Here is a 23,277-nt window from a genome sequence, read left to right as displayed (position 1 = left end):
GATAAAGCCCAGTCTAGCTAAGGCCCAAATTTCTTATCAAGCAGCTCTTGTATGTTGTCAGAAATCTATGTGGGGAAGAATCCAGCACCCACTGCAGTAGGAAAAAAGAGGGAGGGGCCTGGTGTGGAATTCTCTTGGGAAAGGAGAGAGAGAGAGAGAGAGAGAGAGAGAGAGAGAGAGAGAGAGAGAGAGAGAGAGAGACTTCTCCAGGTTCAGCCTCATTAGAATTTATTTATTTATTTATTATTTATTTATTACATTTTTATACCGCCCAATAGCCGAAGCTCTCTGGGCGGTTCACAAAAATTAACAAGAATTGTTGCCCTGGGTTGGGTTAAGGGATGAGACCTTACCTATGGGGTGATGGGAAGGAGAGAGCAGGGGAGGTTGGTAATGTATTGAGAGAAGCTGCTAGAAAAGAGATGGGGATTGGAAAATTGCCTTCTGTGACCTCTCTTATGTTAACTTATCTTAGGACCCGAGCCCATGACCGTAGCACTTCATTCAAAGTGATTGTTCATCATTGATTATGCTCATTTTCAATTTTTCTCATTTCTGGAAGATTCTTGTTTCTTAATGGAACACTTTCCTTTTGTGGCAATCATGGCCCTTTTATTAAACCACATCTGACATCCTTTTAGATTTTGCGGGGTCCTCCAAGACAGCCTTCTGTACAGATAGTTCTGGAGAAACCAATCTAAAATTATGCTTTAAAAAATCTCAAAGAACAATTGCTCTGTCTAAGGTGGAAAAAAGTAACGAGGCCCCTCCTTCCATAGGCACAGGAATTAACTAATTAAAGACCCATTTAGGAATGGCAACATGGGACAACTTATTATGGGGCAGCTATTTTAAAAGGAAGGAACAAGGACAGAGCTACTATTAAAAAGGACAACGGGGTCTTCGCAGGAATGTGGTCTAATAGAATCTTGGCTATGGGGTTCAGTCATACGAAACTTTATGGAGAACATAACATGCAATTCAATAATTTTATGGGGAACGTATCATTGTACTAACTCATGTGGAGCCACCACTTGCAGCTGACTACAGGAAAACAAGAGGCTCAGTGGTGCTTCCTAGTGTGCAGGCAAACTGGGACAAACAAAGACTATCTGGACCAGACAAGTATTGTAGTAATAAAAGGCTATTGACGATTTTCCCAGTGGGAGATAAATACAGGCTTGCAGTTCCGGATTCCATGAGAAGGTATTTTTTGTCATTCGTTTTTCTTTGTTTAGGGTCGCATTTTGTTTAACCCTGGGAGAAGGGGAAGCAGCAATAAAGGTTTGGGTCGATTCTTTTGGAGCTCCGTTTTGTCCCTGCATCGCAGTGTAGCAGCATACATTTTTAACATAGAGAAACAATCATAACAACAGCAGCTACTTTGCCCAAAAAGCCAATGGTGTAAAATTGGATCTCACTGTGGGATTCTTTCTTTTTAAAAAATGCACGATTCAAACAGGAACACTTAGGGAAAATGTTTTCATAAACCTAAGCATGGTGTTTTGCTGCCAAGCAAATGCTGAAATATTTCTGTACTGGGCTGCTGTTGACATTTACTAGCTTATCTACTCAAGGGGAATGAAACTTGCATTATTTGATGACATTTTGTGTTTCTCATTATTGGCTACACTTTCCTATCCAGCACCATCTGCCTTTTCTGCAAATCCTTCATCCCTATCACAAACCCGGTCATTGCTATACTACAAACTGCATCAATAATAAATGTTGAGGTTATCAGCCTTACTTTCTCCTGTGAACTAGCAATGAATCCAAAACAGATCTTGAAAGCTAGTATTGGTCTGTCCCTTGAGCCCATCAATCATCTTTCATTTGTTCTTCTGCCAACACCTTAAAGCTACATGAACACAAGTATTTGTACAAGCACAAATATTTTATGTAACTTGGGAAAATCTCAGATTATTTGGCAAAATCTTAAAAAATATCTGTATGAAGAAGACGAAAGTGAAATGGGCTATCAAAATTACTCAGGATAAATTACCAACTGACAAATTTAGTCAGACTGACATAAAAATTAGGATTTAATACTTTCGTTGGACCTGACTTCAGTTGCATGAATGAGCTTTTTTGTTTATTTAACCAACTGCAACTTTGAAAAGCTCCGATTTAGATTGCAAGTTCATTGGGATGTGTGTGCCTCCTTCTCAAACCCTGCACTCTTCCTCTCCCGGGGTGCTGTCAGGTAATCCTGACCCAGAGAAGGGAGCATGGGGTTTCTGCGTGGCCATCTGGGGACCAGAGCCATGCACCTTCTTCCTGGGGGAAGGTGACCAATTGCAGGTCACCTTCCACCAGGTATTGTCTGGCCATGCTTCTGTTGTACATTCTTGCCTTGCTCCAGAGAAAAAAGTCGGTGTAAGTTCCTGCAGCTTCATCAGAAAGCCCTGAGGTGGGTACATGATTGCAGTGGTGTCGTATAATCGATGGGGCACCACCGCACACCCACCCCGGGGCCTTTCCAAGCATTTTGATAGCCCTTGGGTGTTTCAGAGTGGGGGTGATTATCATGCCGTTAATATACATGGATGCATTTTAAAACTGAATAATGACATAGCAGTGCTCTTAGCCTCTCACTAGTGCAATGATATCACTCTTGGGCTAGATCAACACTAGTGCTTTTTATCAGTACTGAACTGCACTGATAACTGTTGGGTCACATTATGCATTCTGTATACCACTTTTTCTGCTTTTTATCTCATACTATCCAAAATACTGTAACAGCTGTTATTGTGCGCACCACAAGGTATAAATGTGCAAGAAGGATATAGCGACACCATGGGCCGATCTACACCAAGCAGGATATAACACTTTTAAAACGGAATGAAAACTGTATATGTAATGTGTCCTGGGCCTGAACAGTTGTCATAACCATTATAAACCGTTATATAAGCAGTAGTGTAGATCCTGCCCATGATGGAATCATGTCGCTATGACACAAAGTGTAGACCTGGCCTTGGTGTGCTACAGCCACTGCTAGAACAGGTGGGTAGCTGCGTGCAAAGTTCTGCAGACATGAGTTAGGCACATATTGGGTAAGTTTAGTAGCTAACCAACATTTATATCTATCATCTATAGTAGATTTCCTTTTAAAATGATTATTACTTATCCTCCGTATGCAAAAACTGTTTACTAGTCTGCTAAGGGTCAAAATGGGGTGCTGATCCTGATTGTAAAGACCCCTGACCACCCACCCACCCATGCTAGGCTCGTGATCCACATCATCCCCTGTGCACCTTAGAATAAGATTGAAAAAAAGATACAACTGCTAGATACAGGTTTAAAGTAATGTCTCTTTCAGCCTTAAGTGCTGCACATTCAAGAAAAGGTAGTTTGAAATTAGATATCACAGTTATCACAGCTCAGCTCATCATGATAACAATCACAGTAATAAATCACAGAAATATCTGCAATGCTGAATGATTATTTGCGCCCCAGCTGTATGGAATGGAAAAGAGATAACTCAAGACTGTATATCACTATGCAATGTGAACCGGAACACTAGATTTCCTCGACGTAACTTCAGTTACAGTTAACATAGCAATATGTTATAGCATTACACACCTTTGTCTCAATTTGTTTTGTTTCTGTATTCTGAAAAAGCAGCTTGACTCGAGTTTTTCCATCATCTGATGACCCCTTGAGCTGAGAAAATTTAAACCTCCAGAGGACATTCTGCAAAGTAATGGAAGATAGTCAACGCTTTGACATTGTTATGGGTTTCTTTTTCTTTTCTCAGTTTGTTTTTAGTATACATACATGAATTTGTATATAGCCATAGCAATGAATATACATATATGACATGCAAATATATGGAAATAAAACTTTCTAGTAATTATACATAAGCATCAACAAAAGAGGACCAGATATCTTGATTAGTATCCATTCAAAGGTGGTGTCTATATGCCACCTGTTCAACTATTTTGACATTTGTCTGCCTCAGATTATGGATTGGGTCTAGATAAACATGAGTATAAAGGGGATAGCAGTAGCTGATGTTCTCCCTCTGGAACCACCCCCAAAAGCTTATCTGAGGGTTGGAGGATCCCACTGCATGATATGGCCTGTGGGGGGAAGGGAAAGACAACTTCCATAAGTAGAGGTCACTTGATTTTCAGGGATTCTTCCCCCACTCCCATGATTTATTTATTAAATGTATATATTGCCCAACTGGCAGAAGCCTTCAGGGTAGTTTGCAATAAAAAAAACCCAAACAACAATAAAATAACAACTAAAACAATAAATACAACAATGAAAATATTAAAACAGTAAAAATTTTAAAGAGCCAGCAGTAACATTAATAACTGGAGTAACAGATTAAAGATTAAATGATTGATGGAAGTTTAGAACACCTGGCAACTAAACGTACACAGTGAAGATGCCAGACGTATGCCAGATGGATCTCCCTGGGAAGAGAATTCTATAGACCGAGGTGGGAGGGGGCACCACAGAGAAGGCTATTTCCCTAGTAACTGTTGCAGCGTTGTGGGTGGCGAGCTGTGGCACCCAGAGAAGAGTCTCTGAAAATGGTCTTAGCAATCAGTCTCCCATTTCATTGCATTCACCCAGATCCTCCAACTCATACAGAAGCATTTTCAGCATAGAGGGCTTAGATGGGTTTCAAAGGGGGAGGATGTGGAAGTCGGTTTCCGTCAGTCCCTTTAGACACATGGACATAATCAAACAATTTGGCTGAAAGTAAAATATGCAATAGAAGAACACTGGGCCTGTTCAGACGACATACTGATCCCTGGTTAGGCCGCTAACCCTTTTGCAGCAAATGGTTAGTGAGCGTATTTAAACTGTGGTTATGAAGCCACCATGGTTAGGAATGGTTCACACGACATGCTAAGTAATGGTTCACATGACGCAGTAAGCCCTAATGTTTAGCTCAAAATGGCTTAGTGTGTTGTCCAAACAGGGTCACAGTGTGGCTGTTCTTGAGAAACTGTGGCAGGAAAACAATATTCTTTGGGAAACACTATTAACAGATCTACACCAAGCAGTATATGACACTTTGAAAACATTTTGAAAACTGTATATAGAATGTGTCCTGGGCCCCAACAGTTGTCACTACTGTTATAAACTGTTTTAAAGCAGTAGTGTAGATTCTGCCTTACCCTCAATTTACATGCAAGGGGAATTTATGTAATATTTACTTCCATTTTCATTTGGCTTTATTCCAGTGTGTTTTTTACTTCTTTATTCTATCCCAATGTTGCAAAATCCCATCTTCAAAAGTTCCTTAATTTCAAAATTTGAACTGAAAGGCCTGTTCTCACTAAAAACATTGTACAAAAAGTTACATTTATAGTTACATTTATTGGATTTCAATGGAAACAGAATGTTTTTGTAAGGACTAATGTAGAAAAAATGAATGAAAGAAAGATGTAATTGAACTTGAGACGTATTTCACAAATGAACAAACATAAGAAAGCCTATGCTGTGGTATTTATATGGTGGTCTAGGTTGGTAGGAACACAAGTTCTCTTCCTAAAGCGGAAAGCCTAAGGGAGCAGTCACTGGCAACAACCTGGAGGTCCTGTTGTCCACAAGGGACAGAAAACCAAATAGTGGCAAAAAAACTTCCTCAGATGGCAAACGTGATTAACTGGGAGAAAGGTGGAGATTTTTCTTTGCATAAGAACTATGCCGATGCAAACATGCCTTCATTCAGTCTCAGAGATCATTCATAGGAAACACCTGTGATGCAGTCTCTGTGGTCCCCCAGTTTTGTTTAAAGTTTTCTTCTTCCTGTTAGAGAATCAATATCAGCTCATTGCTGTGGTTCAGCACTTCACAGCTTTTCCTAATAAACGGATTTAGTCAGACCAGTATTTTATCGATCAAGCATTCTATTCTGTCATTGAACATTGACAAAGGTAATGTAGATGTAATAATCTTCCTTTTCTGACTGAAAGAGTATTGGCTAATTTGATATGAGGTAAGCCTTCTTCCCTTAAATCAAATTTGCACTTTTAAAATCAAATTTAAGTTGTTTGAAAAGGGCTTACATGATATATGCAGCTAGGTTTCCATTAGCTTTTACAAATAACTTAATTTTATATATTTGGTGTCTTTCAATTTTTTTTAACTTCTGTTTTTGTACTCATATACTTGTTCATGCTGGAAAAATTGCAATCTAATCTACTGTTGCAAAGTTTTGCAATTTAACTTTATACGCATATTCGGTGCAATAGCCATTCAATACCATGTTATTTCTAGGGGTGGACTGTTTAGTTGATTTACAGAGCGATCCTATTGGTGAAGGTGAGAAGGAGATCTGAAAGAGGAGGAACCCAATAAGGCAGAAGAGAGGGAGACCTGGGTACATCATACCCCCCCCCCGTCAAAGTATGCTCCCCCCCCATTAGAATTAGTGGTTATTTTGACATGCAATTTTATGGAGGTTTCCATTACTTGGCAAGCAATTAATAGACAAACTCATATAATTAATTGAATAAGATTCCTTTAATTGAGTGAGAGTCAAAGTTATTTCACAAGTCAGAGATAACAGTTTCTTGGATTATGTCTGGAATTGCTAAGATTTGGGTAATTAATTACTGTACATTCATTATTGCTTGTTTGTGTACTTTTGGATTATTTTGAGCTACTGCATTGTTATAATTTGTTGATGCTTTTGGATTATTTTTGGATCATTGAGTTATTGCAACCAGAGAGTGAACCAGAGAGTGAACCGCCCAGAGAGCTTCGGCTATTGGGCGGTATAAAAATGTAATAAATAAATAAATAGCTGGATATAAATCATTTTAAAAGTAACATGGAAGAAAAAATAAGTCAGTGGAAACTCTTCACTATCTGCAGTAACACCAATGATAGATCTGGAATTTGATCCCAGTGCTGGAAGAAGAGTACCAGTTATGCTCTTTCACCAACACCGAGGTGCTACCATCTGATCATTTGAGCTGTGTCAGTGAAGTGCCTCACAGGATCGGTCTTGGAAAAAACACATTATTTTTATGTGCTGCCTTTCCAACAAAAACAAGCGCTCAAGATAATATACAAACAATCTTACAAACATCATATAAAAACAATAATCAGAAATAATTACAGAAATGAAAACAAACCCTGCTATATTCGGCAGATATTGCCAAAAGGGTTTTAGAACAAAATGTTTTTGCTTGTTGGCAGAAACTAAATAGAGAGTAGGTGAGCCTAAATTCTCAGGAGAATTAATTTCATAAAGTGGATATTATAGCATTGCAGATTTTCTCTGCTCTAGTCAAAATAAATGACAGAAAGCATAGCAAGGCCTCCCAGATTATTTTAATGAGAGGCGTGGTACATATGGGAGAAGGTGCTCCCAAAGGTATGCAGCACCAAGACTTTTCAGGGCTTTAAACATAAGAAATGCTTGAAACAAATAAATAATTCAATGATTAAAAAAAACTTGCTGGTTTACAAGGCTATCTCATGTTGGCTCAATCTCTACAAAGCCAGGAAATTGGAAGCTTAGGTTAATGCCTTAATAGACATGCCCCGTGCTTGCTTACAACTTACCCCTCATGTACCCACACTTCTCCTGGGTTGTTCAGGCCAAATCCAGATAGGGAAGATGGAGTGCCTGGAGCCAGCAAAGATACCCTACATGGTCCTGTATTGGCTTAGGAAGCAGTTGAGCCTTATTGTCCTGCTAGAGGAATGCCTCTGTGAGTTGACCAATGCCTGTTTGCTGCTTGTAATTTGTGACATTGAGCCTACATGAGAGAGCCTTAACTCTGATCTTAAACTGGCAGGTTTTTTGATAATTGAATTTCCCTCGTTTTCAAAAAGGAAATTTATTATTACAGTGTTCTGGAAAAAAAAGAAACACAAACTAAAATACAAAACACAAATCATTAACTGAATATATGTATACAAATGATTAGATATGTCACTATATGTTCAGAATGGCTTATTTCTGACAAAACCTGGACAAAATTCTAGCGTAGAGTTTTCCTTTTCATCCCTCTCTTCATCAGTGAGAATGATTCCCTCAGCCTTCAAAATTACCTCCCTCATATCTCATACTAAGTCTTCACTGCCACAGAATAGGCATTCAAATGGACTCAGAGGTGACTTTGGTTTGATTCGCCCTTAGTTTTCGACCGGCAGAAAAGGATTAGTTACCTTTATGATTCCCAAAGAAGCAACATGAATATTCCACAATATTTCTATATTTTGTTTTCTGTTTCCTCTTACCTTTGTTTTATTGTCAAAGCATGTGAATCCCAAAGCAAAGTCTACGGTGAAACACAAGCTTTCTCCTTGCCAACTACACGTATAGGTTTTAGACTGAGAAAAGAATAAGGATAAAATATGTTATGATCAGTAAAATATGTTCTTCTATTGTTGAAACTCTCAGGCAATATGAACTAGAACAAATAATAGTTACTAATCAAAATATGGTTGCAATCCTATGCACCCTTAATTGGAACAAGTTCCACTGAAATGAATAATAAACGTTAGGACCTCAAGGTATAGCTTGATAAAGTGTCTTAAAATGGTACCTCCACTTCATCATGACCTTGCAAAGAATGAAGAATACATTGTGTCCTATGTTCGAGATTTAATCAGAAGTAGATTGCAAGTCATCCGGGGGGAAAAACTAACCAGGAGCTAATAAAGATATGTGATGTGAACATCATTGCCCAAGTGTACGATCATGAAAAGTAGATAGCATAACATTGTGATTGTGCTCTAAATTGAGCCTATCTGTGTAGGAGAAGACCAGGGCTACAGAAATGTGCTTACCACTACAAAAATCATGTTAACATATCAGAAGCATGTACAATATAGGTATGATTCTCTCTGTGACAGATGAGACGGAGCAATCTGTCAGTTTTGGTTTCTCCCAGGTTTACGTTTGTTTTATTCTGTTTGCAGATCAATTTGCAACTTTTATTTTTTTAAAAAAAGTCACCACAAAGATTTGTACACATTTTTATCATGTACATTTCTTTTAATATATACATCTCTGTATGCATTTTTGTATAATAAACTTTTTTTGCAGTTTTTCCTTATATTATATGAATATATACATGTTTGTGTCCAATTTTCCCTAATATACACATATGTCCACATTTTTGTTTTGAGAAGTGCATTCTGAGAAGCACAACTACCAAAGGATAACTGTGTTCCAGTTTTCTCATTGATCTGAGAAGTGTGCATCTGGTAAGGCCTTCTCAAAATGTGAACTGAACAAATTCTCCCCATCCTTAACAACAAACACCTCTGTCCTGATGTAGCTCAAAAGGGCCCTCTAGAGGTTCTACATTTCAGCACCCTGAGGAAAATCTGAATAGGCCAAATCTTAGCTTCTGTTTCCCAATAGACATTGAGAAATTACATTCTTTTGAACAATAGTTTCTCCAGTTGTTACTGGACAATTATTTTTTAATTTAAGTGTAGGATTGTTAAGAAGGTGAGTCTAGCCACTAAGTATTTTTTTTTATTTGCTGGCTGGACCACTAACAACAGAAATGCAGCATATCATGCTATTGGAGAACACCAGTCTCTGCTAAGAGGCTGGCTTTCACTTATCTCAAATTCTCTTAAATATGTGACTTTGCTCTCAGTCTGGGGCCTTAGCTAGACCTAAGGTTTATCCCGGGATCGTCCCGGGGTCATCCCTGTTCATGTAAATGACACACAGGATATCCAGGGAGCAGGCAGGGACAACCCCGGGATGATCGCGGGATAAACCTTAGGTCTAGCCAAGGCCTGGGTCTTCCTAGTGACATCAAATCAGGAGCCCATGTTGCTCTCTCCCAAAACCTCTTCTCTGCAAGCAAGGATCTGCACATGTTTTGAAACCCATGTTTCAAAATGGATCTGCTACTTTTTGTTTTTGGGTGGACATACTACTGTCTAATCACAAGTACACTAAAATGCTGGATTTCTCAATTGTTTTTCTCTGGCAACAATCAATTTTCAAGCAGGAAAGACTCACCCCCTACCAAAATGAACCAGGAAGCCATTTCTCCAGACAATGGGTGCATATGTCTCTGTATTTTCTCTCTCTATTGGATAGCTTCCCTACATGTCAGTCACAGATGTGACTTCATTCAATGGTTAAAAACAGTGAAGATAAGGATAGGCTCTTTTCACACAAAGCAATTAGGAGATTACTTATCTGCATATTTTCCTTTGTATCTCTCATTTTACTATGGGCTAGAGACTTGCAGTAGGTTTTAATGAAAGCTCAGAGCTCCTCCGCCCTTGCTGGCTTTAGTCCTGGTATTGGAGGCGTGAATGCAGGTAAAATCTGTCTTAGGTCATGACCACCCAGTTTAGAATATTCCATGACACGATTTTCAGGTTTTCTAAAAGACGTTACCAGGCACTACTTCAGATATATGTGTTCAGATACATTAAAGACAGCCTTGATTTCCCCTTTCCCTATTTATGGAATTGAAATCCTACAATTACATTTTATAGTGCACACTGGTCACTATGCTATCTTCTCTTACTTCTGTCTCCATTGTCCCCTATATTTAAACAAGAGTTACAAGCCTTATTTAGAGTGTTCCCAAGCATACAATTTTGGTATACAATCAATGCAGTTAGTGCTTTTTACCAATGGGTAATAGCTGCAATCACTGCATGAACAATGTTCAGCAGCACCAAATGGGCATTTCAGCTGGAGTTCATTGTATGTGGTTTAAACTTTATGATGTATATGTGGCCTCTGTTAAAATCACAGAGGAAAAAAACTAGAATTGCCCTTCCACAGCAATCTATGAAATCCAGTCCGCTTGCCATAAGCAATGGTACTCCTTAGAAAAAGAAGCAAATGGCTTCATGCTAAGTGAGCTAAGCGAAACTTCTTTAAGGTCATTAGCAAATGTGCCATGGGGGAAAGATTCAAATGCTTCAGCTACAGCAATCAGTCAGACTATGAGCACAGCTATGTCACTGCCTGTCTTATCAATGCACCTTTAACATGGTTTGTATAGATGCATAAAGGCCCAGCAGATGCAAGTTTCTGTAAGTATGTTTACAAAACCTTCTTTCTCTAAATTTTGGCCCTGATTTTTATTCACCATTATTTCAGATTGGATTTACAGACTTGTAAATTGATACTCACGCAGTTTGCTCTTGCCATGGATTTCAGTTCCTTTAGTTTTAGTAAATATATGCACTTAAGTTCTGCATACAACTTTTTTTTGACAATGTGTCATTTTGCTTCCATTTTGCTTCTTTAGAAGTATACATGCTCTGTGCATTATTCTACAATATTTTAAAATCTCACGATATTAATCCATATACATGAAAAGTACTAGGGTTTTTTTTTTAAAAAAATGGCACAACAGTATCCAAGATTTTAATGTTTTGGTACCAAGGTTCATCATAAGATCTAAAAATATTATCCTCCAGCTGTAATTATTGCTGGAAGGAAAGGTAGAAGTTGTCCCCAATCTAGAAACATAAGTAGTCAACATAACTCCTGCAACCATAATTCCAGAGATTTGCATCCTTATCCAGCTCTAGTCAGTGAAAAAGATTGTAGGAATGTTGTTGTTGTTGATGATGGCATTGACTAGTTTTGTGGCTATAGATGAAAATATGAATACGCATACTATCTGCATCATAATACATTGCTTGTTAGGCTTTTTGATGTGCATTGAAATGTGCATGCTGAGCTTGCTTTTTTTTCCGTGCGGCAAGGTGTTGTTGCTGTTAGCAGAATGCTAAGATTGCTGAGAAAAAAATTGGCAGGTTCATACACAGTGTATGAATTAAGTGTATGCATAGTTATTAAAATTCTTTACTGGATCGATAGACTGCAAATTATATGACACAGCATGACTTAAGCAGAAAAACAGGTCCAGAAAGTTAAGAGGAGGTTTCTTGGATCAGAGAGAAAAGGAGATACAAACCATGAGCTCTAACCAACTAACATGGTAATTTATGGCTCCACCTGTTGTTTATTTAATATTTTATTTATTTATTACATTTATATACCACCGCCACCACCCCATAGCCGAAGCTCTCTGGATGGTTTAGAAAGATTACACCCATAAATCTATTTAAATGTTGTTTGTCTCTCCAACAATCACATGCCCTTCTATACTTTTTAAAAATGCTTTCAATATATACATTCACTTGTGTGCATGAATCACTTGGATAGGATCAACACTACTGTTTTATAATGGTTTATAAAGGTATTGACAACTGTTGGGCCCCATGACACATTCCATATACCGTTTTCAAGCCACTTTCAAAATGCTATATCCTGCTTGGTATAGATCTGACTTTGGAGAGAGAAATAATTACAAATGCACAATTCTGAAAATATTATTGTATTTGCACCCGACCTTTCTACCAAAAAATGGCACTCAAAAATGATAAATCCTCCATATAAAATTGAGAGCTGGATGGATACAAGTCATAGGCCTAATCTACACCAAGCAGGATATTGCACTATGAAAGCGGTATGAAAACGGTATATGGTCTGTGTCAATGGGCCCCAACAGTTGTCAGTGAACTTCAATACTGCTATAAAGCAGTAGTGTGGTTCCTGCCTTTTATATACTGCTTTTATAGTGCAATATCCTGCCTGGTGTAGATGAGGCCATAGAAACAGGACTGAGGAACCCCTCACAGCTCCTTGAAGATCAGGTGTCAGACAATGCACCCTTAATCAGCTTCTCTCTGACTTTTGTGCACTACAGATTTTATCAAAAGAAGCATTGCTCCCATCTTTTGATATAAAGCCTGCTTCAGGTTTCGATATTCCTGTTACAAGCAGCTTTACAAGCATATCTGCTTGATCACAAGGTAAATCAATTTCAAACTCAGCTTCTGTGATCTTTATTTGCGTTGATTTCATGCATCTTGCTTAAAGTAATAAGGATCCGAAGCCTATCCTGTATGCTTATTTCAGTTTTCCTCTGAAATGGTAATGAGTAGGATCAGCAATATGTAGCCCAACACCAAGCACTGCCAGTCCAAACAAAACATGAATATGGAACACACTGAAATGTAGGTGTTATTTTTAGGTCACAAATTTTCTATCACTATTATGGTTGAATATTTATGCAGTAATATTGGCACAGGTGTGTTTGTGAGCATCTAGCACACTGCATGTCCCATTCCTTACTGCTGTGAGTTACATAGGCATTTTACAGTGATGTTTCTATATATATGTGATGTTTCTATATATATATATCCTCCCACCTGTTTAGTTTTGAAAGATTCTGCACCTTAAACCAATGTAATCCTTATGCTTATGGATGGATTGGGGCAGTGTACCAAATTTAGCAGGTTGTGCATGAGTTCAGAATCATCCTTTGGAAAGAATGACATGGAGTGGCTACAGCTCCACAGTTGAATAACAGTGTTCGCCCTTGAGCTACTGTTGATAGAATGCAATGTGGGAGGGGGCCTGGTTTGGGCTAAAATTGGGAGGAGCAGAACATAAGAAGAGCCCTGCTGGATCAGACCAAAGGTCCATCTGGTCTAGCATTCTGTTCACACAATAGCCAACCAACTGCCCATGGGAAACACACAAGCAGGACATGAGTGCAGCAACACCTTCTGGCCCATGTGCCCCAGCAATTGCTGTACCTAGTCTTACTGTCTCTGATACTGGAGGCATATCAGGAGTAGTAGCCATTGGTATCCTTCTCCAGGAATTTACCTAACCCCCCTTTAACGCCATCCAAAATGGTGGATACTTATTTATTTATTTGATTGATTTATTACATTTTTATACCGCCCAATAGCTGAAGCTCTCTGGGCGGTCCACAAAAATTAATATCACTAAATCTTGTAGCGAATTCCATAGTTTATCTATGCAATGTGTGAAAATGTACTTCTTTTTTCTGTCTGGAATCTCCCACCAATTAGATTCATGGGATGACCCTGGGTTTTAGTATTTTGAGAGAGGGAGAACATTTTTGCTCTATCCACTTTCTCCACACCTTGCATAATTTTTACACCTCCAACATGTCTCCCCAACCCTCCTTTTTTTGAAGCTAAACAATCCAAGCTGTTGTAACCTTCTCTCATAGGGAGTTCTTCTAGCCCCTTGAAGATTTTAGTTTCCCTTTTCTGCACTTTTCCCAGCTCTACAATAAGGGGAATCAGGGGATAGGATTTAGGGTTTCATTACAGGCCCCCTTAGTTTTTCTCCCTGAATTCCCATAGTCAAACTGCTTATACCTAATTGACTTCTCGTACAAGCTTCTATATATGACACAGTTCCCGCTTTGCTACTTCCTACATACAAAGCACAAAGGTAGAGGTTGTGGAGACAAATTATCTATATACCATCTCCCTAGCAGTTTTAGAATAAGAGACACAGGCCTTAGCTAGACTTACCTGATAGTCCGCGATGGAAGAGGGAAGATCTCGCATTGCGATTAACACAAGATCCCTCCTCCGTTTACATGTGACACACGACGACCTCAGGAAGAGTGGTGTTGCGCCCGGCATTTTTATTTTTAAAGGAAGAGTTGCGCACGAATGCTCGCGCACTAAAGGTAGGTGCTTTTAAAAAAAATAATTTCATTTCCCCGCTCCCCCCACCCTACCCCCGATGGGTGCAGCTCCTGGCTCTGCACGAGGAATTGTGCGGAGCCAAGTCAAACCACAGCAACGGGCCACACGTTCCATGGTTGGGTTCGAGACCGTGGAAAAACCGGGCCTGAAGGGGAGTGCTCTATCCCGGGGCAAGGGAGGGATGATCCTTCCTTGATCCCAGGATCCCCTGTGCATCATGTGGATGCATAGGGACAATCCCAGGGTTCTCCCTGTGATAAAGCCTGGTCTAGCTAAGGCCATGCACTAATTAAAGCACCCTACTGTAGCGTGCCTGTTATATTTTGACAAATGTTGGTAAACACTTCTGTCATTGGGGCTTGCAGGCATGGTTACAACATTTTATGTTTGAAGAATATGTCAGCTACAATAGCATATATAAAGAGTACTTTTACATTTTATTATCATTATGCTACATAGGGATACACTATGTTATATTTTAACTACAGTTATATTAGACATATTCGTAGAAAACACCCTTTTTGCATTTTAAGACCTAAACCGTAAGCAATAGAAATTGCCATTAAGATCTGTTTAATGTAATAGCATTAATGTGATAGCATGGTGGAAATGTTTAATGTTAGGATGAAATGCATAAAGATAAGGGATACTTGTGGGTTCTTTTTATAAGGTTGTTGTAATTTGCTTCATTATTTTTGTAAGTGACAAAAATCCAAACAAACCAAGTTATCAAATAAATAAATACACTTAATGTTGCCACAGGCAGATGTACAACAGAACTATGTGGCTCTTAACATTGTGGGTTTCTAAAATTAGATTTGAGGTGAACTGGGCATAGTGAAATAACAAAACAAACAAAAAAACCAAGAGAATTGTAAGTGCAATATGTTCCTATGCATAATGAAAATAATCTAATCCTTAATTGTGTAATTAAAGCCGTTCTTCTGGTAACAAACAGATAATTATCTTTTAATGACCCCATAAATCTAGCTTAATTTAACTGCTATTAATATCTTACTTGAATTTATAGAGCCCATTATAGCAAGTTCTTATTTTCTTTTGTTTTCTCAGGGAGATGATTGAGTCTCTTTTACCCCCGAAACAAAAAGAAAGAAAGTATAATGCTATTTTATTTACTGCCTCTGTTGCTATACACCAGCAATTATGGGCTTAAGATGAGATATTTCCATTATTGGACCAGGTTAACAAGGCTGTAACACAATGTCACTAGACATGGAATTTATTACTACATGATATGGATAGAACATACCCAGGGAGAGACTTTATGACATGCCATAGGATAAAATGGGCTGAAAAAAACCACATTTTTTAATATGCTACTATTATGGCACAATGTGTACTAGACCTTCCTTCTGATTTGGCACAACAAACCATTTCCTGAAAAATGCTGAACAAGTGGGGAAATAAGCTAATAACATTTAACCCCAAAAAGAAAACAGACAATGATTGGGTTCACACAATACGAGAAGCCACATTTGAACTGCAATGCACAGCAACAGCCACCCACACTCAACCCAAACTCAACTTTGAGTGTGGTTTCTCATGATTGTGAACCCAGCCGATAACTGTCAAACTGCTGGAGGTCATTTGGCAAACTTTAAACTCCTATAAGCAAGCCGTTTCTACTTACTCTTTCTGTCTGAAATCGGCACAGACATTCATAAAGTGACCTCTCTTACATTGACAAGTTTTAGATCAATCCATCGAACTGTTTTCTGAGTATAAGCCATAAAATCTACTCCCCCACATCTGATTTATGGTTATAATGGCAGAATGTGATTCATCTGACTCACCCTTAGCATAAGGCTACAACTGTGGTCCTATAATAACTACAGGGCAAACTAGTAAATCAGACAGAATAAGAAATAAGACAGAGGTGTGGATGGGTGTCTCTCCACTGATGGAAGGCATCCATCAGCAAGATGGAGTGATTTTAGGTGATTCTCTCTTCCCCTGTGCCTCCCAAAATCTGCCCTGGAGGGCATGGGGACATTTCAGGAGAGTGTGGAAGGTGGCAGAAGGGCTGGAGGGGGGAATAATTGAAAGCCACCTCTCCTCATTCCATTGATGGATGCCTTCAGTCAGTAGAGGGACACCAACCTGATTACCACCCTATATTAGTGTGACACAATAGCAGTGGGTTTTTTTGTTTTTGTTTTACTCTTCAGAGCCTGAAGAGCAGTCATATATTATCAGAATTTATTTTGCACAGAGGTTGAACAGTTCAGTCTTTGCCCAACAACTTTTTAAAGAAAAATGTGCACATAAACTTTTAATATAGAATCTATTCAGAATGCATTATAAAATTAATCATACCTATAGAAATAGAAAAACTTTCATGCTATGTATGTTTTATCCATCCATCCATCAATCATTTATTATGGTCGCAGACCAGCAAAATCGTGAATGTTTTATATTACTTACCCCTGTTCTTTGTACTTCCAAAAAAATTGCTTTTTGAAATGATTTCTCCCATACTGCCAGCTCGCTCCCCAGTTCCACGTTGAAATAATGACTCTTGCCATGTCCAACCACAACACTGAAACAATATGGCCTCTGGTCTTCAAGCTCATAGTCTTGGTGAATACCTAAATACAAGTTTGCTTGTAGCCAGCAATCATCATTAAGCCAGAGCTGAAAGACATATATTTGCAGGTGATATTTAATCAGAAATGGACCATGTATATACTTGCTCTTAATTCTGGCTAATCTAATTATTAGGGCTATCACCTGCCTAAAGAATTGTTTGTTGGTTGCCTTTTAACCAAGGCAATGGATTGACCAATAGATTAATAAACTTGCCTGACAACAAAACCTCAGAACAGTTACTTTTCTGAGACTTTGAAGGATGTGTAAAACAGCTTTCACTTTAATAAACTTAAGCTCCTATTCATTCTTAGTAGTTGGAAGCAGAACTATGAAACTCTATTGTATTTTCCCTCCTCCCCATTTTTTATTATTATTATTATTATTATTATTATTAATATTAATATTATTTACAATATTTATATATCACTCCCCATTGACAATTTTGGAGTGGTGTACAAGATAAAATAAAATAAAAACAGAATAAAACACTTTAAAACAGATTTTAAAAGAAGGAAAATGTACAGTGAATTGTGGTTGGTCATTAAGGAAAGGCTTCCTGGAATAATGACATTTTCAGGAGGCGCCAAAAGGAATACAAAGTCCGCGCCTGCCTGACCTCCAGAGGCAGGGAATTCCATGCAAGGGGGCTACCACACTGAAAGCTCTTCCCCTGGTGGACTCCAATGCGGTGCTTTGTGGACATAGACTTAGTTCAGTAAGCTCTCTCTATGTGTGTACCTCCTAACAGATGGTCAGAAGTGCTACCTTTTGACAATATCAATGTAGAATCTGAGTTTGCCCCTCAACAGGTGATTGGAGCTGTTAAAGGAGAAAGCATTGAAAATCTGATCAGTGACATCACATTAATGCCCCAGGGTCTGATGCTCTTCCACTCTGTGACAAGTTGATCTACAGACAGGGCCCCTAATTTACTGCCCAGTACCCTTCCCCCCTGCAATGCTATAGCTCGAGTTTTAAATAGTTTCTGATATGAAAAGTTACAACATGAATCGTTGTGTAAGTGAAGTTGGTTGTATTGGCTATTAAAAAGGATACATTCCTGTACTGAGTAAGTAGTTTGTCAAGACAATCTGTAATGATACCAACAACTCTATGATGTTGTGAATTGTATTTTGAAATATTTCAGGGCCAGTTTTACCTGGATCCAATGGTGGCTATTCACCAGCCAAAATGATGAGGGAAAAAACACTATGTGAAACCAAAAAGAAAAAGAAAAAAGGAAGAGATAATGCCTAGTGTTAAAAAGTAGAAAAGTTTTAATCTCTTTGTACAGATGTCTCAAACGTTTAAAAATATATTGTTGTTACAAGACTTTTTGAATAAAACCTTGACCTTTCGGATCTGCCGATCCTTCTTCAGGAGCTGACATAACAGAATAACATGAACTACCAAGAAGGATCGGCAGATCCGAAACGTCGAGCTTTTATTCAAAAAGTCTTGTCACAACAATACATTTTTAAACGTTTGAGACATCTGTACAGAGATTAAAACTTTTCTACTTTTTAACACTAGAGACTATCTCTTCCTTTTTTTGGCTATTGACCAGCACAACTGAAACTGCCAGTAGAACACTTTCCCCTCCTCCCTAAAGACCTCCATGTGGCCAAATATTCTCTGGAGGAATAGGAGTACCTCTGGAGCAGACTGGAGGGGCACCTGGGGCTGCAGTGGGGGCAAGAGGAAGTCTTGTTGTATGAGGGGAAGTCCACTCGTGCAACACTGAGTTCAATTCTTTGTGTTTGATAATACCTATTTTAAATGTATTGGTTTATAGGGCCATAGTTAGGTTAGAAAAGATCCTGGTGGAGAAAAACCGTATTATACCAATACTCTTGGTTGTTTCCTCCATGATAGCTTACGTCCGTTTGTATAAGGTTGGCTTTAAAGGAAAACATTCTGCTGTCTCCATCTTTCCATGATTCATTTCCCTTTCTTCCATAGAAAAAATTTCCAAGTTTCTGTGGTTTACCACACACTAAGATGAATAAGAGCTCATTTTGTTTTTAGAATGTTTTAACAATGTATATTATGTTTTAATACAGGTTTATGTATTTTATATGTTTGTTAACCACTTTGGGATTTGTTTCAAATGTGAAGTGGTATATATATTGCTAATAAATAAAACAAGAAATAAATGTATTTATCAATAATATTAAACAAGTTAATTCAGCGTAAGCAGATGCAGAGTCATAGGCCCTAGCTAGATCTAAGGTTTATCCCGGGATTGTCCCGGGGTCATCCCTGTTCATGTAAATGACACACAGGATATCCTGGAAGCAGGTAGGGACAATCCCGGGATAAACCTTAGATCTAGCTAAGGCCATAGAGTGTAAGCCGCTTCCCATTGAAGTGAATAAGGAAACGTGTGATGGATTAGGGTAACAGGGCAATGCTAAGTAAGGCAGTATCTTTCAGTCTCAGTTCCCCATCTCTAAATTGAGAATAATGGGAATCTTCCTGAAAGATGTGCTATGAAGGCAAATGTAATAAATGCTCTTTAAAAAGGTTGAAAACCTAAAACTGTAGTAGTGAAATTACAAACAACAGCAACAATATTAATAATGACAAAATGTTATAGCCACACTCATGTGTGTTTGAATTACCCCTGCTGCCTGGAGAAAACAATAATGTCATGCTGATGTATTTTAATAAAAGGTATCCCCTTTAGAAATCTTGCACATCAAAATATGCAAATCAAACAAGCAGCATTTTTAATTATGAGCTTATAATATTAGTTTTATGCTTCACAGATTGCTTTGTCTAAATATCTTCATAATGGAATCCCTGTGAAGCGGTAGAGCTGGGAAAATTTGCCATTGATGAAAAACCCATTAATCTCACAACAGAAAATATTGTTTAATTATATGCTGATTGTAAAGTTTTAAAAAATCCAAGACAAAAATCATATTTCTTTTTTAAAAATACAAATCTTCAGAAAGGATATGTATTTTTAAAAAGCCTATTAAACATTTGTTTGTCAGCATGCAACAAGCAAATGATTTCATCTTGATATCTGATTTATATATATTGTGTGTATGTATGTGTGGGCTCACGTGTATGTATGTGGGTGGGTTGTCCATTCAATACTGGTATATGACATAAATAAATTTATAAATTAATAAACCATTTAGTCCTAAGAATACGTATTGTGATTGGTTGTTGGTTTCTTAGTAGTGAAAGATGTAACCTTTGCACTGTTTTGTAAAAAAGCCATTATGATAGCAGAACATCCCGACACACACACACACACACACACACACACACACACACACACGTACAACACAGCAGATTACATGATTACTCTACCATAATTCCACAGGAGAGGGGGTGGAGAGGTATTTTTTATTTCATGTTTCCTAAACTGTCATTTAGAACATTAGGCAAAAGACCAGACTGCACCATCTCCAGTACTTGTGATGTCTTTTTTGTTGCTGTTGTTAAAAATATATCTGTACTCAGAACCTTGCACTAGTTATGACAAGTTTCTAGGCCAAATTGGGAACACTATTTTTAACTTTTAAAGCCCTGTGTCCATGATACATCAAGGAACATCTCTAGTTCCTCTTTCCCCAGCTTTAAGGTCTCTTCTTCAGGTGCAAAACTTCTGGAAATAAGATTGGTGGTAGTGAAAAGAGGTGCATTTTTCTTTTCTTTTCTGAATCCCAGGGCATGTCTACACCTAAGGGTGTAGCAGGAGGGAGACATCAGGATTGCAGACTTACCTGCTTCCACGATCGTCCCCCTGTGTCTAGACGGCCGCACAATGTCCCAGAAGGGAAGAGAGACGTCGCGGCCACCATTTTTTAAAAAAGAGGAGCAGGTTGCACAGAAAAAGGTAAAAAAAACCAAACAAACCTGTGCCCAACCATCCCAGGCATGGCAAAATTGCTGCTCCCCCCATTGGCACAGAGCCTCCCCATGCAGCTCTGAGCCCGGCCCCACTACTTCTGGGTAAGAAGGGACGAGCCAGGAGTGGTGGCCACACCGCCCGCACTTTTCTCTTTGGGGTGGTATGATTCTCCTGTTGGTGCTGCTCGGTTATTGGGTTCTTTTTGTTTGTTTTTATTGTTTTAATGTTCTAATGGCTTATATTGGATTTTATATTCGTTTTCATTTATTGCTAGCTGCCACTAGAGACTTTATGGGCTGGCTGGCAAGAAAGACAAAAATCAGAATAAATGAATAAATATATATTCATGAAGCATATGTTCCCTATCTTAAGGTCTTGGCCTCAAGAATTATGAAAAATGGGAGGATTGTGAAAAAATAATGAGTGGGAATGAAGGAAATATTTGAAGAAAAGACTGGTTATTTTCCTGATAATATTTATTTTATGCTGTTTATTGATACAGGCTGCGAGAACTAATCATAACAATATGTGATAATGGGCAAAGTGAGCAAAGACTAGGAAAGGGGCTTATCAGGAAAATCCTATGCGTATTTACTCAGAAGTAATTCCTACTCTGTTCAATGTGGCTTACTCCCTAGTAAGAGTGTTTAGCATTGAAGCCTGAGTAGTGTACTTGTTACACAGTTACATGAATACATTTTGAAATGTATTTATTATTTTATTTATTATTTTTAATTACCTTTTTACACTGCTAAAGCTCTCTGGGTGGTTTGCAAGATAATGCTTAAAACCATAAGATACAATGACACAATAAAATGTAATATAAACCATAAGTTAAAAACAGAATAAAACCAAAGGTAGTATCTCATGGTAATCCTACTTACAGTCGATCTATTAAATGGGACTTAGGTCTTGACAAACCTAAGTCCCATTCATTTAAATGGATCTACTCTGTGAGGAACTAACATTGGATACTATCCCAAAGTAGCAACCAAGTTAAAAAGCCAGCAGTACTGCAAAGATCTAAATACGCACTAAGGCCTTAGCTAGACCTAAGGTTTATCCCGGGATCGTCCTGGGGTCATCCCTGTTCATGTAAATGACACACAGGGGATCCCGGGAGCAGGCAGGGATGACCCTAGGACGATCCCGGGATAAAGCTTAGGTCTAGCTAAGGCCTAACACCATTTTTAAAACTGAAGGGCTAAAAAGCCTGGAAAAATAAAAAGATCTTTACCGGACACCACAATGTTGGCGCCAGGCAAGCCTCTCTGGGGAGGCTCCCTCTCTGAGGGAGAAATGGCATGCTATGGGTGGGAAACAGTTCCAAGACCATGCTACACCACACAACAGTGGAGTAGGGCCATATATTAACATTTATCCATTAAAAATGTTTTTCCTATGAGACATTATGATACTTCAGCTAGGAAGAACTGGCTTGTATAAACAGCTGAGAAGAACATCTTCTGTAGTGCAAATGAAGCCTTAGAATTTGTAACGGAGAGGCGTTAATCTCTCCTGGAAATTAAGTTTACTCCAACTTAATTGATTTGCTCTAAGTTTCCTTCATTATCATTTATACTGAAAGTGTCAATAGGATAGAGGAGCAAGTCGTACACTGAAGCTTTTGTGTTTCAGTTAATGTATTCATCCAGACTGACAATTAAGAGTTCATTTATGAAAATGTCAAGAACATAAAGGCCTGAATCTTGGGCAGTTTATTTCCAGTTCTCCCCCACCCACCCCACCAAAATGCAGTGACAGGATTTTCTTTTAATTTGGCTTGTTCTTGAAATTAACCTTGCAGAAATGAGGAAATATAAGAAATGAGGAAATATAAACAGATAAGGAAAAGAATATACTTTCATGGATGGCTAACTAGTCCATAATATTTAAACAGGTTAGGGAGAGAAGTTCCCAAAATCTGTAAAGCAGATGGATCATGATTTGGTAATATAAATTGCAGGTCCGAGCCCCCCAACCCAGATTGGTGGGGAGAGGGTTAAAGTCCCACTTCCCCTATGATAGGACCCCAGTCTGGATGGGTCCCTGACACTTAGGCCTTAGCTAGACCTAAGGTTTATCCTGGGATCGTCCTGGGGTCGTCCCTGCCTGCTCCCGGGATATCCTGTGTCATTTACATGAACAGGGATGACCCCGGGATGATCCCGGAATAAACCTTAGGTCTAGCTAAGACGTCTCTCAACAGTAAAAAAGAGGGGGTGAGTTGTAGCTGCGAGCTGCACCTTTAACATGTACTTTGGATCTCA

General features: G+C 38.6%; 1 protein-coding gene across 1 annotated transcript in view; it reads right to left on the bottom strand.

Annotated features, from left to right (window-relative positions):
- SNTG2 (syntrophin gamma 2) overlaps positions 1-23,277 on the bottom strand; it is a 290,940-nt gene that overhangs the window by 5,596 nt on the left and 262,067 nt on the right. The window contains exons 14-16 of the mRNA XM_063125821.1: positions 16,972-17,181; positions 8,221-8,313; positions 3,583-3,693 (exon numbers count right to left, since the gene is read on the bottom strand). Coding sequence (XP_062981891.1) covers positions 3,583-3,693; positions 8,221-8,313; positions 16,972-17,181 — 414 coding nt within the window. The remainder of the gene's footprint in view (positions 1-3,582; positions 3,694-8,220; positions 8,314-16,971; positions 17,182-23,277) is intronic.

Source organism: Elgaria multicarinata, chromosome 4 (genome assembly GCF_023053635.1).
Source record: "Elgaria multicarinata webbii isolate HBS135686 ecotype San Diego chromosome 4, rElgMul1.1.pri, whole genome shotgun sequence".
Lineage (NCBI taxonomy): Eukaryota > Metazoa > Chordata > Lepidosauria > Squamata > Anguidae > Elgaria > Elgaria multicarinata.
The sequence above is the reverse complement of the archived record's forward strand: the minus strand, read 5'-3'. Positions and strand labels throughout refer to the sequence as shown.